Genomic DNA, 15,780 nt, shown 5'->3' with positions numbered 1-15,780 from the left:
GCAGGGTCAGCCCCATACAAGTGGAATCCTTCAGTGGCACAGAGTCAGTGCAGAGGCATCTGTGTCAGCTTCCCTTCTTGTTGCCTCTCCCTATTACCCAGTGCCTTCTTTGCAAAAATAAGAGGCACTGGCACTCAGCCGGCTCCCCACCCCTCTCCACCAGCCAATTCTATGGCTGGGGCTGCTGAGGTGCCGGTACTCAGTACCAGCAAGAACCGACACAAAAAATGACAGCGGCGACCAATGCCGTTGGTATGTTTGGAGGAAAGGGGCACAGAGCAGCAACCCTCTGGAGCCCTCACCATCTTCCAAAAACTAGAGCAGCCTGATGTGGCCGGCCTGCATCCACCAGCTCCAAGACCAGGGCTATGTCTACACTAGCCCCAAACTAGTGACTAGTGACAAAGTTTACTAATGAAGCACTGAAATACATATTCAGCGCCTCATTAGCATGCGGGAGGCCGCGGCACTTTGAAATTGACGCAGCTCGCCCCGACTGGGCTCCTTTTCAAAAGGACCCCACCTACTTCAAAGTCCCCCTATTCCTGTGAGCAGATGGGAATAAGGGGACTTCGAAGTAGGCGGGGTCCTTTCAAAAAGGAGCCCTGTTGGGACGAGCCGCGCGGCAGCGAGCTGCGTCAATTTTGAAGTGCCGCGGCCGCCCGCATGCTAATGAGGCGCTGAATATGTATTTCAGCGCTTCATTAGTAAACTTCGATATGGCCATTTACATGGCCATTTCGAAGTTTGGGGCTAGTGTAGACACAGCCCAGGAGAGTGGAAACAGGAGTAAACATTGTCAATTTCCAACACTCTCTCCCCTCACCACACACCTCTCCTAGCTATTTGTGCTGTGTGCAGTTTGGCCATGCCTCTGGAATCTGGGCTGTAAACCTACGATGTGGACTGGCACCTTGCTTTCAGCAGTCAAGATGAACAGATATATCTACTAACACACCTTATGCATAGGGCCCTACCAAATTCACAGCCATGAAAAATGCATCACAAACCATGTATTCTGATTTCCCCCCAGTGAAATCTATTTTTCCTTGTGCTTTTACCCTATGCTATACAGATTTCATGGGGGAGACAGGCATTTCTCAGCCTGGGGGCCCTGATCCATCAGGGAGCTGTGATGGAGTGTCCCAAGGTTATTTTATGATGGTCATGGGTCTGTGTGCTGCCCCTGCCTGCAGGCACCACCCTGACAGCTCCACTAACTGTGCTTCCTAGCCAGTGAAGAACTGTGGAGGTGGTACTCTGGGCAGCGGTGGCATGCAGAGAGCTGCTGGCTGCCCCTGCACCTAGGAGCAGGACATGTCAGCTGCTTCTGGGAGCTGTGTAGAGCCAGGGCAGGTAGAGCGCCTGACTTAGACCCACTATACCACCAGAGTTTTAGTGGCCATCCTTTCTTCTGCACTGCCTTCAGAGTGGCAGCTGCTGGCCAGGTGCCCAGCTCTGAAGGCAGCACCCAGCCAGCAGCAGCGCAGAAGTAAGGGTGTTAATATCACACCATGCCACTTATTCCTCCGTTGCTGCCTTCAGACCTAGATTGCTGGAAAGTGACAGCTGCTGACGAAGGGCCCAGCTCTGCCCCATCCTTACTTCTGTGTTGCTGCTGGCAGCGGCTCTGCCTCCGGAGCCACGATCCTGGCTGACAGCCCGTTGCTCTTCACCTGCCCAGCTCTGAAGGCAACACAGACACCAATAGCAGCTCAGACAGCAGCTCAGACAGTGGACCAGGCAGGGGCTGGGGCCAGGGTGCTCTACGTCCCATAGCTGCAGTAAAATGGAGCAAGCCAGGTAGGCAATGGCTTTGAAGCAGAGCAGGCTGCTGGGTTGCTCTGCTTCCTGCTGCTCTGGTGAGTGGAAAGGGCCCAACCCCTACTGCTGCCCCACACCAGGCCCCCAGCTAAACCACCAGACTCCCTTGGGCTCCACATCAAACATGTGGGACAGTCTCTTCCATAGGCAGCCACCATGGAGGGCCCCCAAAGTGCGGGGCCAGAGGCAGTGCCCCAAACTGTCCTATGGATGGGGCAGCTTTGAACATAGAAGTGAGGGTAGCAATACAGAACCTCCACACACACACACCCAATACCTTATGACCCTCCAATCTTTTCCTGGATCAGGACCTCGTCAGTAACACCACCATGAAATTTCAGATTTAAATAGCTGAAATGAGGAAATTTACAATTTTTAAAATCCCATGACTGTGAAAATTGACTAAAACGGACCATGAATTTGGCTGGATCCTACTTAGGCTTAATGACAGTGACTCATTCAGGAGTATCTTCCTTTCCAAACCCGGTGGCCATCCATCCCATTTGCCTGGGACAGTCCCTTATTTCAGCTGTCCCACAGGTGCCCGGACTTTTTAAAAAAATGGGCAAATTGTCCTGTATTTTGGGGATTTCTGTTCCCTGGCACCCAGCGTCTCAGGGTGGCAGCCTCTTCTGCCAGTGAGCCCCACTGCAGGGCAGCTGCCCAGTTCCCTGGTGTCTATGCTTCTGGGCAGCATCCCCACTGCCAGGGAGCTCCTCTGTGGGGAGGCTGCCCTGTTACCTGGTGCCCTGTGCCTCGGGGCAGCAGCTTCTGCTGCAGGGGAACTCCTCCATGGGGAATAGCTGCCCCAGTCACTGCCAGCAAGCTCTGCCACAGGGCAGCTGCCTTGTTCCCTGGCACCCCAGGCCTAGGGGAGGCAGCTCTTGCTGCCCAGGAGCCCCTCCATGGGATGGCTTCTTCGTTCCCTGGCACCCTGTGCCTTAGGGCAGCAGCTCCTGCGCCAAGGAGCTCTGACATGGGAGAGCATCTCCAGAGACAAGCGTCCCGTATCTGCCACGGAGCGATGTGGTCGCTCTATTTCAAAAGCTCTCTCTCATGATCGTCGACAGGAAGACCAATCCTGTGTATGGACACCAAGGCCCAGGTGCTCAGAAATAAAAACTCAGCTTTCTGTTGTGGCTCTGTTAGATATATTTAGTTGTACCCCAGAATTTGCAGGAAACTCCATGAATGTGCAAAAAGATTGAGAGTTACACATTATAACTTATGACAGCTACATCCTCCCTTGAAATGTCCTTCCATGACATACAATTTGCTTTGACCATATCTAATGGTTCATTTCTAAAATGACTGAACAGTGTGTTGATAGTCCCCTACTAACAACAGTCACTTAGCATTAAAGCTGCAGTCTAGCAGGTACAAAGCTAACACAATAGTGACTATTTTTTAATGTTCTTTTTAGCTGCTACCATTACTCAAGCCTACTGCATTAATTAATAAAGCCAAAATACGTTACTTGGATCTAGAACCAGTTCATTGTCAGTTCTCAGAAAACACAGAGGAAACCAGTTGGGTGACGGAAGGAAAGCCATTTATATTTTACTACTCTTTCAATCTATATCGAATCATGATGTCTTTCTCTGGCTGTAACATTCCAAAGCCATATCTCCCCTTGTCAAACCCTGGGATTCTTGCTTCAGGATCTTTCAGTTCCAAGTCAAAATTGGTTAACAAGAGGAATACAAACCTAAAATGATAAAATGACCAGGTGAGGGCCGCATATGGTATTGACAATCCATTAGTTACTATGCTTAGAAGGTAAGTAAAGAGGTATTCTGTAGTTCTTCCTGTAGTTAAGATTGCTGAATGCTTCCCATTATTAACACCCAGTTTTCAATTGCTTGTAACTCTGCCACATTTTAACCATTTGGGTGGAATTTTTCCATGCCAGGTGCCAGCCACAGGCTGAATTATTTTGGAAGCTTTCAGGAAAAATGGTTTACTCATTTCTATGACTGACATTTGGGGAAAATACATGGTACAGAGTGAAGTGAAGGAGTGCTATTGACAAAATGGTACACGATCATAACATTAAAGATGGTATCATAATGCATGCATGCAATTAGCTCAACGCAGACAGAACAGGAAAACTTAACTCTGGAATTGCCTAAGCTTTGCATCCTTGATATAACTTTGACTTCACAACTTCAATGTTCTTTTGAGCTAGTTTTTTATGTGTGATATATACATAAGGTTACCATACAGTGAGAGGCCTGGGAGCATATCCACTTTACCTCCCCAAGACATGGCATAAATAACTAAGTCACAAGTCATATGCCAATTTTGTAGTCTATGGTGTTAAAAAAATACTTGAAAAATAAATATGGTTTTCCAAAAGAGTTTCTATGGGTTATTGAGGAGTAGATACAGCGTTTACAAATGCTCATACAAACTAGATGGCAGAGGCATTGGATAAATATTATTGGTTTTGCTATTTTTTTGAATAGAGGTCAAAGTTTTACATAACTCCACAAGAAGTTTCTTATCCTTGATATTAAAATTACAGGTGGCCAGAAGAACTAAGTGTCACGCACTTGCTGCATTTACTTACTGTTTAATGCTGTTGACTGCATGGAACTTTCCAATACATGTGTTAATTCCTGCTCCCCAGGGCATGTTGTAATACTTGAGCCTTTCCCCTCTTTTATAGAAATCCCTTTTCTCTGTGTTGTCTGCATTCAGGAATCTGTCATATTTAAATGTCTGAAAAACAAAAACACACTTCCCTTGCTCAGTTATTCACTGTCCCACCGGAGCAGATGGCCATTTCTCAACACAGAAACAATCACTTGCTGTATATTTGTATTCTGATATCGCCGAAATGCTGTTGTAGAGAAAACATTAGAAGCTTTTTATATACTGAGTGGAAGATGCTCTGAGGCCTGGTCTACACCAGGAGGTTAGTTTGAACTTAGCTAACAGGTTAATTTTCCAAGCAATCAGTCCAAACTACACGGTCCATTCCACCAACTCTAAGGGCTCCTAAGGTTGACTTTTGTAATCCCAGTTTTCACAATGAGTAATGTCAAAATAGACTTTGCATGGTTGACTTTAGGGTCGTGGAGATGGAGTGTTGTGAAATTCAATGGCCTTGGTCTCCTGGAGGTGTCCCACAATGCCCCAATATGACCACTCCAGACACCATTTTCAACTCCTCTGTTCTCTAAGGCTGCATCTACACGACAGAGATTGTTCAAAAGAAGATTTTGCAGAAGAGACCTTCTGAAAAATCCTCTTTTGAAAGGTCACATTCACACACAAAAAGTGGATTGATCTTCCGATCTGCTCTTTTGAAAGACCACGGCCACAAAGCTCCGTGCACTCTTTCAAAAGAATGGGCCAGGAAACGCCACGTATGGGATCGCATGGCCAGCAAGCCATTCCGGGAGCATCGGCCATGCGCTCCTTCAAAGGGCTGCTCCCAAACACCCACTCCCTGCACAAGCTGCTGAGGCCTGCTGAGCTAATCACAGTGAAGCTGAGCCAGTGCCTGGTCCTGACCTTCAGATCTGAGAGCCATGGACCCACAGCAGCCCCCGGGCTGCCTGCATGTCCTGGCTGGGCTGCTGACCACCCTCCTATTGGCTTCCCTCCACCTGTTCCAGTGGCTGAGCCCCATCCATGGGGCCCTCCACTCATTATGGACCTAGCTGCAGCCTGCCCTTGGACCAGCTGGCACCTCTGGAGCTACCCCACCAGCTGGTCCTGTCCAAGAGAGACGATGTGTGCTGGCTGCAAAACTTCTGAATGAAGACTGACACCTTCATAGAGCTCTGCAGCTGACTCGTCCCCACCCTCTGATGCTAGGACACCCGGATGCAGCCTATGCTGACCCTGGAGAAGCATGTTGTCCTCACCATCTGGAAGCTGGCCACCCTAGACAGCTACCGCTCTGTGGGGCAGCAGTTCGGGGTGGGTAAGTCCACCGTTGGGTCTGTCCTCTTTGAGGTAATGTGTACTCTGCTTGCTGGTCTGGCATGGGGAGGGGCTGCTGGGAAAAGGGAACCCTTGGGGGCTGGGACCAGGGGTACGAAGCAGTGGGGCAGGGAGGGCTAACACCAGGGGACCATGATGCCCCACCCTTACACAGGCCCTCTGTTGGAGGGGTGGCCTCATGGGAGAGGGGGGCCAGGAGGGAACTGGGGAGGGTGGGGCCAAGAGAGAGCAGAGCAGGGGCACCCTTTACACATTCACAAGTGTGCTCACTCTCCATCCACTGCAGGTCATGATGGTAATCAATCAGGTGCTGCTCCACAGGCTGGTGCATGTTGGGGACCCGGACATGGATGTTGCAGAGTTCACCGACCTCAGCTTGCCCCACTACTTTGGCACGATCAATGGCACCCCCATTGCCATCTGAGCCCTGGCCCACAGCACTGGCCCATCGTTGAACCACAAGGACTACCATTCCGTGGTGCTGCAAGCGCTGGTGAACCATAGGGTCTGGTTCCTGGACATCTGTGTGGGCTCGTTAGGCCAGGCCCACAACACACAGGTCTGCAGCTCCAACCTCTGCCAGAGGATGGAGGCAGGGACCAACATCCCCCAGCAGGAGCTCACACTGAGGGATGTCACCATGACCCTGTGCATGGTGGGTGACCCAGCCTACAGGCTGCAGCCCTGGCTTATACAGCTGTACACAGGCCATCTCACCCCCCCACAGGAGCTTTTCAATGGCCATCTCACCTGGGCATACTACCCGGTACAGTGTGTGTTCGGGCACTTGAAGGTGAGGTTCAGGTGCCTCCATACACTCATTTCCTAGAACTGGAAGGGACCTTAGGAGGTCATCTCGTCCAATCCCCTGCCCTTGTGGCAGAACCAAGCACCATCCCTGACATCTATTTGCTCCAATCCCTAAATGGCCTCCTTAAGGACTGAACTCCCCACCACAGGTTTGGTAGGCTAATGCTCAAACCACTGAGCTACCCCTCCCCCCATGTCAGGGTGCAAATGTTCCCCCCCCCCACCTGGTCATGGGGGCATGCTGAATCCTCCACAACCTGGTTGAGGTGAAGGGGGAAACCTTCCTCACAGAGTAGGCAGTTGAGGCTGGTCCTGGATACGAGCAGCCCACCACGGCCCCTGACCATCAGGCTCACTGCAATGGGCTCTGCATCTGGGAGGCCCACCAGGAGGCTTTAGCCCGCAGGCCCCAGTGACCCCTCCCTGAGCACCCCCTGCAGGCTCCTCCAGCCTGCAGCCTCATCCCGCCCCCCTCATGACCTCTCCCACCCACCCCCCAATAATGATGGACATGGGGGTGCTGATAAAATAAGCAATGTTTTCAGGCAAACTAGAACTTTTTCAAACAGATAAATACTTGCAGAACTATGTATGGGGGGACTACAGACATTGGGAGGGCTATGATGGGGGTGCACCTGAATGGGGAGGTGGGGCCTGAGATAGAGGGTAGAGGCCATCAGTCTCCAGCCCCAGCTGGCTGGTGTTGCTTGAGGGTACTGGTGGCCCTGGCTCCTCCTCCAACACCAACACAGGAGGTGTCTTTGCCGCTATATTGAGGACAGTGAGGGGTGGGGGATTTGTCCTCATCCCCAAGGAGCCCATGGAGCTCCCTGTAAAATGGGCAGGTGGCTGGCCCTGCCCCCGAGCGCGCCCTGTTGGAGTTTTTTCACCTTGGAGTGCACCTGCTCAAAGGTCTGGGCAGGGTGGCCTCGGGTGGCAAGGCCGGTGGCCAGCTGGCCATAGGTAAGGGCATTGCGTCTCTTGCCAGCCATGGTGCAGACGATGTCCTCCTCCTGCCAGAGCCCCAGCAGGTCCTTGAGCTCCAGTTCGGTCCAGGAGGGCACCTCTGCTTTGTGGCTGGAGAGGGTAGTGGGACCCGTCTGAGGGCTCTGTGGGGGGGTACCTGGGGGTCGCATGGAGGCTGGCTCTCTGCCGTTGTGGCAATGGTCAGTTCAGGGGGTGGCCATGAGGGTGTGGTGCTGGAGGGTCACCTCCTTGCTACCACTGCACTCTCAGCTTCCAGCCGTGGAGCCTGCAGGGCTCCATGTGCCTTTAAGGTAGCTGGATGCAAGTAGCACAGAGCTCCACTAGCACTGGTCAGGGTGTCGCTGTGCCCCAGCTGGCCGGTGCCATAAAGGACCCCTGTTTCGAAAGAAGGGCCCATGCAGCATCTACACACATTTTTTTTCTAAAGGATCTTCCAAAAGAAGGCACTCTTCCTGGTCTGTGAGCAGGAGAGGCTTCCAGAACAGCCACGTTCTTTCGATTTCAGAATGAAAGAGCGCATTTTGTGTGTAGAGGTTCTACGTGTTCTTTAAAAAAAAAGCTGGATTTTCTGAAGGAACTGGCTAATGTAGACATGCCCTAAGTGTGCAGGAAATGACCCAGGAAAGTTTGAATTTCATTTCCTCTTTGGCCACCGTGGCAAGTGAAGCAGACAGCAAACCTCAGCAGCACATCTGGTCATGAAATCCCAGGGTCGCAGACGAGCTCCAGCATTTAACATGCAGGAGGTCCAGGACCTCATTGCTCTGTGAGGGGATAAAGCTGTGCTGGCCAAGCTGCAAAGCAGCAAACAAAATGCAGACATCTATGTCAAGACCTCACAGGGCATTGTGAAAAAGGTCTCGTTCTGGTATTGCTGCAATTCAGGGCAGAGGAAAGCAATTTGCAAAGTTCCATGAAAGTGGCCTTATGCATGTGGGAGTTTTGTAACCTCTGTTTATAATCCCATACCCAGAACAATGCAGTCCCACCTGTCTGAGCTTGTTTCACAGCACCACAACTGGTGCCCCACTGTGTACAAACCACTTGGTGCATCTAACATCTCCCTGTTCCTCCTCTCCAGTGTTTCACACACAGTATATGTGTGTTCTACTCGGAGTCTTCATTGCTCTCATGGCTGCCTGGGCTCTGCACATTCTGTAGCACAATGTGTGAGGTGCTTATATTACAGTGCCAATACTCCTAGGCCATGTTCTGGGAGCTCGAATGGGAAAACATCGGCTCGTAAGAAGAAGCAATAAGGAGCTGACAGGACCCAGGCTAGATGAGTTACACAGCTGGACCAGGCATTGTTCTGTAGAATCAATGCACTGACTCCTGAGGGGGAAGACAACATTCCAAAAAGTGCCAGACTCATTGCTAAGATCCTTGTCCATGTTTGGGCTCTAGGCTTTCACAATGTGCAGCAACGTCTCAGGAATCAGACTTTTCTAGCATGTCATTTCCTAGCAATTACAGAAACTGTGTCTCTGCACCAGCTGTGCTTGCAGCACAAAGTAAGATAGATTGGTCTGGGCTGCTTCACTCCTCTGGGCTGCCCCCTCCTCCCCCGATAGCAGAGTCAGCTGCAGCTCTTCTGTGTTCAGTTTTCCCTTGCTGTACTCTTGGCTAGCACATCAACCTGTAGCATGTTTTCTCCGGCACGTTCTCCAGCAGGACTACTATACAACCCCAGCAAACTCTGGTCGCTATATTTCAAGACTGAAACAGGCCATTACAATAATCTAGGAAGCTATCCAGCAAAACACAGGCCATAGGACACTTCCCACCCCCATGCCCTAAATAATCTTGCTTAGAGCCAATGAGGCAGACCCTCACCCGTAAGTTGTCATAGCTCCAGTAAAGCTAATGGAGCTAAGATGATTTACACCACAGATGATCTGCACCCATAGCTCATGGATGAGCTATCACTGGCTTTCAGCGAGATGTCCAATGTGGCCTTTACAGACTTTGAAGATTGAAGGATTCACCACTCCCTCAGGTAAAGTTGTTCCAGTGACTGATTAACCTCTGCTAGAAATCTACATCTCATTTCTTGCCTGAATTTGTCTAGCTTCAGCGAGGTCTCGTTATGCTTCATCTAATGACGCCTCTTTTGTGCAATTAAAGAGCCGCTTACTGTCAGAAATTTCTTTCCCATGGAGGAACTTGTAGACAATGATCAAATATTGTCAGGCAGCCAGCTGCTGCAGGGTAGTATCCTAGCAACACACTGGACCCAGGGACCCTAAGGGGGAGGGGGCTGCCTGATTGATTGCACTTCCTGATTGGTGGAGAGGCAGTGCTAGCTACTATTTAATCCAGCAACAGTCAGTGATGACTGGCTGCTCAACGTGTTCCCTCTCTGCAATGGGCTTCATCTGTCTTCCTGCACCAGCTACTTCTCTGCACCCCCTTCAGCCTGTCTCCTTCTCCATCCTTAACACGCCAGCTCTGCTTTCTGAGCAAAGCTCTGGCCCAGCCATGGTCTCCAGCATTCAGCTTCTGATCCCTGGATCTGAGCCTGAGCTCTGTTCTCACAGTTAGAGCCTCAGGCATTCTGCGACCCCCAACCCTGACTCCAGCTCAGCTCTGGTGACCTCCCGGCTCTCTCCAGGAGACCCAGCTGGCCATATTTTTGATGAGTGCAAAGGAACCAAAAAAATAAAAGTTGTAGCCTGGGAAGCATCTGGGCAACTCAACATCATAAATGTAGAATCACGTTTCACCCTAGAGGAAAGAGGAAGCTATAAATTCCCCCAGGTGACTGGGCATAGACAGAACATCCACTAACCACTTGAAGTTGGTGCTGGTGGAAAGTGATAAACTGACCAGCCTGGCAATAAAGTCTTGAGTTTACCCACAAAAAGAGAAGCTGCAAGTCTTCTTCACTGGGCCCTATTAATGCCCTCAGCGCTGAGCTGTAGGTGCCTGCAGCCCTTACATATGATTGATGCATGATTTGGGAGCAGGCTGCACGAACACTCATCAAACCAGCTCCCTTGGGTTTCTTCAGTGAATCTTTCAGAGGAAAAATGGCACTAAGGCTTAGCATGGAATGAGCTCAACTTCAAATGGCAACCAAGCTGCCAAGATTTGTCCCCTGCAGGCCCTCAATTTTGACACAATTCCTGCTGCACCACGATAGCACTAAAACTACACAACTACACAAGGAGACAGACGTCACCTAAGGTTCTATAGCTGCGTTCTCTACAAGCTGGGCACTTGGGCAGCCACCCAAGAGAGATTCAAATGCTGCCCAGCTGATTAGCGGAGCGCCCATAGTGGGCAGTATATTTTTTTCCTGGTGGTGCACCTCCGCGCATGCCTTGGTAAACGTAATAAAACTTATTCTGCCCAGGGATGGAAAAGTTAGAGGGAACGTTAATGCTGAGCTGCTATTGCTGTTGAGAAAGGAGTGGTAACTAAACAGGAAACATGAGTCAAGTTTTCTCCAGTCTGAGGATTTTTTTTCTTTTAAACTGGCTGGTTATAGGTTTTCATCGCATTAAACTAATATTTGCAAACCGAACACTCGGTCTCCAAATGGAGCACAGTAACTTAATCAGTTCTAAGAGTTCTCTTGACCCTGCAAACTGTATCTAATGGCACTTACATTGCTGTTACGCTGACATAATTTCTGACATTTTGGCCCACAGCTGACTGTATATAGAGGAAGCAAAAACAGCGCGTTTCTTTGTTACCTAATAGCTATTAGCAGGGGGCTTACAGGGTAGCAAGTTTCTATATTTAAAGATTGCATCGAGTTGTTATGGCAACTGGATAGTGGAATTCCAGTCATCATAACAAGTTGGCCTTGTCCTCACATACCATTGTTTCCACAATTTCATTTTTAGAGCTCCAGTTTACATAACTTACCAGCTTTCCCAGAACACTGAATGGGAAGGAGAAAAATAGAGCGACTGTTTTGATCTTTTCCAAGGCAAGCCTTTCCCCTTAAAATGAGAAGTGGTTGAAAGGAACATGAGCAAAATTGTCCATAAATCTAAGCAGCATTTTTTAAAACAAAAGCCAATTTCAGAAATCCTCAGAACCCGCCAACATACTGGACCACAGGATCCAGATGCAGTTGGCAGAAACCGAACGTGCTAACCTCTGGTAGTCATTCTTAAATGGGCCATTCCAACTTGATTTCAGTTACACAGAGGACCACTTTGGTAGCTGGTACCCCTAGGCAGGAACAGGAGAGAAGCTACTGCCTGATTGGCCCATGTGGAATAAACTCTTCTTTCTTACCCATAGGTGGCTCCCATCAGGTCACGCCTGAGACAATGTTACATTATGGCGGAGAAGTCAGCACTGCTGTGGGCCTGTTTGGCCTAAGGAAAGAAGACTTTGGTCTCTATCAGTGTTCCCGCTAATATTTTCCATCCATAGGTAGAATAAATTTTGTTGTGTGCACCCAGTCATGTATGGATGTGCACTACCAATAGAAACACATGCTGCCCACTCTGGGTGGCTGGGGACTCTGCTAATCAGCCAGGTGGCACCTAAATTTCTCCTGGGCAGCCACCCAAGCACTCAGCTTACAGTAAATGCTAGTCTCTATCCCCAAGGCTACAGCGATCTTTCCAAAGAAGTTCTTCTGAAGGTCTCTTCCGAAAAAACTTCTTTTGAAAGAGCGCGTCCACACACAAAAAAGTGGACTGAAAGATCGAACTGCTTTTTCAATAGAAAGTGTCCACGCAGCCTGTGCTCTTTCGAAAGAATGGGCCAGGGATTGAAAAATCTGGCACCATGGGAACTGCTCTTTCAAAAGAAGGGCCTGTGGAGCGTCTATACATACTTTTTTTTCAAAAGAAGCTTTCCAAAGGAGGTGCTCTTACTGATCCAGAGTGGAAGAGGGCTTCCAGAAGAAGGGCTGCGTTCTTTCGATTTCAGCTTGAAAGAGCCCATTTTGGGTGAGAATACTCCACATATGCTTTCGAAAGAGGGCTTGAGTTTTCAAAAGAACCTCCTAGTGTAGACACAACCTAACTGGGTACTTTTGTGGTCTTCATCTCCACAGTCTCTGAATCTCGTGGGTGTCAGGCCAAATCTCACATGGGTGTTGAAAATCCATACTGTTCTTAAAAAGAATACTTACAATGCACAACAAGATACCCTAAAGAAACATCCCTGTTGTACTGCCCACATCCCCGCTGAAAGAAACCTCATGACCGTTTGGCTTCTATCTGCATTTTGTGCTGTAGAAACTAGCTCATATATCCAAGCCTCTACCTTACAGTTGTAAGTTAATGGGACTGTTCACCTGGTCAACCAGATTCTTGCCTTTAGATCTTAGTTTCAGCTCTCAAAAATGCCTGATACACAAGGTGCGCTGCACAAAGTGTTACCCTTTCTTCCAACACCAGCAGCAGATGTCCAGGACCAACATTCTCTCTAATTTTTACCATCTATATGCGCCCTTCCCCAAGTTCTCACTTGGACAATGCCAGCCCCTCTGCTGCCAGTGGAGCAGAGCCCTGCAGCCAGCAGGAGCAGAGGGACTCACCTTAACCTTCCTGGTCCAGCAGATTCCCTGTTTTAGGGCTGGTCAGGTCCCCCGGGTGCTGAGTCTGGGAGGTACAACCTGTAATTACTGAGTTTGAACCGCAGAAGAGCCCTTTCCCTCTCCCACGCAGTGCTAACCACTAAAAAAGCCCGTCTGCAGCCCACAGAGAGCAGGAAAAGAAATCCCTCTCTGTATTCTAATGTAACGAGACTGCATTAAACCTGTTCTCTAGATCTGGTTACATAGCCCAGAACTGTAAATCACTCAGCCCTTTCAGCTCTCAGTACTTCAACATACTGTAATGTACATTCAGTTTTAAAGGGCCTCATGTATGTCATAAGCATCTGACAGCACAATCCGCAGGTGAAGAGGATGAGCCGCGCCGCTTTCCAGGAGTGGGGGAGGCAGCTGTCATTAGACGAGGATGCAGCCAGCACACCCCAACCACAGGAGCTGCACTGAGATCCAGCTGTGAAAACCTGCATTGTGGTAACTTTGCATGAATCAGATGACGCTTTTCTGAAATTTAACTTCAATCTGGGCAAAATAAGGTCCAGGCTATTTAAATACTAGCTATTGCAGGCACTGCTTCCAGAGTTCAGGTACAGAAGTGCGTGCAGAGCTCAGGTAACTGCATGTATAAATGACCAGAACTGGGTCCCTCTCACATGCTGTTGACTCATTTTCCTATGGACTACTTGGCCACAGTCTCTGTGAGACACCAAATGCGCAAGCCCCCTCTACGTCAACTAAAAGAGCAACCTTGCCAGCTGTCAAAAGGGAGTAGGTTCTTTGCTTGGTCTGGCCACTAGATGGAGTCTTGATCAAGTTCACTAAACCAGAATATACGTGATCACAGCGGGCGTGCTTGCAAGTGAGGCACACAAATGCATCCTTAACCTCTCTGAAAATCTAGTCCTTATTTTAGAATTCGCCTCAAAGGGCCTCTGTTCACAATGGCATGGTAAGGATGCCACATTCAGGTTCAATAAAGCAGTGACTGTATTACAAGGTTAACTCAAAAACAGCAAGGAGTCCTGTTGCACCTTGAAGATTAACACATCTATCAGGACATAAACTTTCATGGGCTGCAGCTCCCTTCATCAGTTGCATGAAGTGTTAAGCTTCAGAATACATACACACAAGGATGGGAGTGTTACATTACTATGTGGAAGACCAGTGCTAACAAGGCTAATTCAGTCAGGGTGGATGTGAACCACTTCCAACAGTGATAAGCAGGTGAGAATACCTAAAGGAGGAAATTACTCTTTGTAATGTGCTAGCCATTCCTAGTCTGCATTCAGACCCGTTGGTATAGCGTTAGTTGTGCATATGAATTCCAGCTCAACCTTTTCACGCTGCAGTCTGTTCTGAAGGTGTTTTGCTTGAGTATGGTAACTTTTAAGTCTGTAACTGAGAGTCCAGGGAGAATGAAGTGCTCTCCTACTGGTTTTTGAGTGTTATCCTTTAAGGTGTCATGGGATTCCTTGTTGTTTTTACTGAAACAGACTAACACGGCTACCTCTCTGAAACATGTTCAGCTTGTTCATTTTAGATAAAGCTGGTACATTGAGAGGGGACAGCACAGAACATTGTCACAAGAATTACAATTCAGAATGACACAAAGTTACCTCTGGATCCTCATAGATGTCTAAGTCCATCTGTGGGCTTAAATATGGGAAAAGACAGAGCCTATCTCCTTTTCTCAGGCTGAATTTCCTGCCATCCATCAGTCTCAGTTGCATGTCTGCAAGGATTTCTCTGCTTATAAAAGGTGCTGCTGTCAAACGCAGTGTTTCACTCAATACACTGTCTGTACAAGAGGAACAGCAAAGAGAGAATTACAGCATCCAGTAAACAAGAGTAGGCTGACTGCAGGCTGGCTGCTTTACAGTTATGCATAATGACTGCAACTGCTTAATTAAGTTCCTCCACATAATATACTACCAAATGGCAGATACAGAGGGCTTGTATCTCCTGCCTTCCCCAGGAAACTGAACTAGATATAAAAGGAGAGACCATAAAAACACTAGCCATGTCTTCCTGGACTTTATTAGCCATTCTGCTGCAAAAAGTATGAATCCAACCATTTGCCACATGTCATTCACTCAGGTGTGGTCCACACTAGGCAGGTAAGTAGATTGCAGATATGCAATTCTAGCTATGACAATTGCGTAGCTAGAATCGACTTACCTGGTCATCTACACAGAGGGAGGTCGACAGGAGAAATTCTCCCATCAACTTCCCTTACTCTATGTGATATTAAGGAGTACAGGGGTTGACTGCTGACCCCAGATAGTTTGATTTTGCACATCTCTACTAGGTTTGCAAAATCAAACTCTGGAAATCGACCCTGACCTAGTCGATATTCCCCATATTATAAACAAGCCCTCAGGAGTTAACTGCTTTGTTACTGAATAACGTGTCCAGCTTTCTGATTTCAGCAGTATTTGTGCTTTTAACATACATATATATATACATTTATGTGGTCAAAACCAAGGAGAAATTCCTCTCTCATTTCAAATCCATGTTTTGATTATGTAGAATGCTCAGACTATACAAATTCAAGGTAGAGTGGCCTGGTAAAATTACACTGTCAGACACCAAAAATCATGGACAGAATAGAGACATTGGATTTATGGCTTATTTCAATTATCTCTAAGCCACTTTTTGCCCCGCAGAGGTGTTAA

The 15,780-nt window shown here is 48.6% G+C and overlaps 1 protein-coding gene across 3 annotated transcripts in view; it reads right to left on the bottom strand.

The window, feature by feature from the left end:
• Window positions 1–2,934: 2,934 nt before the first annotated feature.
• Window positions 2,935–15,780, bottom strand: part of PTGIS (prostaglandin I2 synthase) — a 51,338-nt gene continuing 38,492 nt past the window's right edge. For 2 of the 3 annotated variants that reach the window (XM_075011751.1, XM_075011750.1), the window contains exons 8-10: window positions 14,722–14,903; window positions 4,397–4,548; window positions 2,936–3,532 (exon numbers count right to left, since the gene is read on the bottom strand). In XM_075011751.1, the coding sequence (XP_074867852.1) occupies window positions 3,388–3,532; window positions 4,397–4,548; window positions 14,722–14,903 (479 nt within the window). In that variant the 3' untranslated portion in view covers window positions 2,936–3,387. Of the gene's footprint in view, window positions 3,533–4,396; window positions 4,549–14,721; window positions 14,904–15,780 lie in introns of all 3 variants that reach the window. The other variant, XM_075011749.1, reaches the window with a different exon arrangement.

The sequence above is a fragment of the Carettochelys insculpta genome, chromosome 17, assembly GCF_033958435.1.
Source record: "Carettochelys insculpta isolate YL-2023 chromosome 17, ASM3395843v1, whole genome shotgun sequence".
NCBI classification, from domain to species: Eukaryota; Metazoa; Chordata; order Testudines; family Carettochelyidae; genus Carettochelys; species Carettochelys insculpta.
This window is presented reverse-complemented; position numbering and strand designations above follow the sequence as displayed.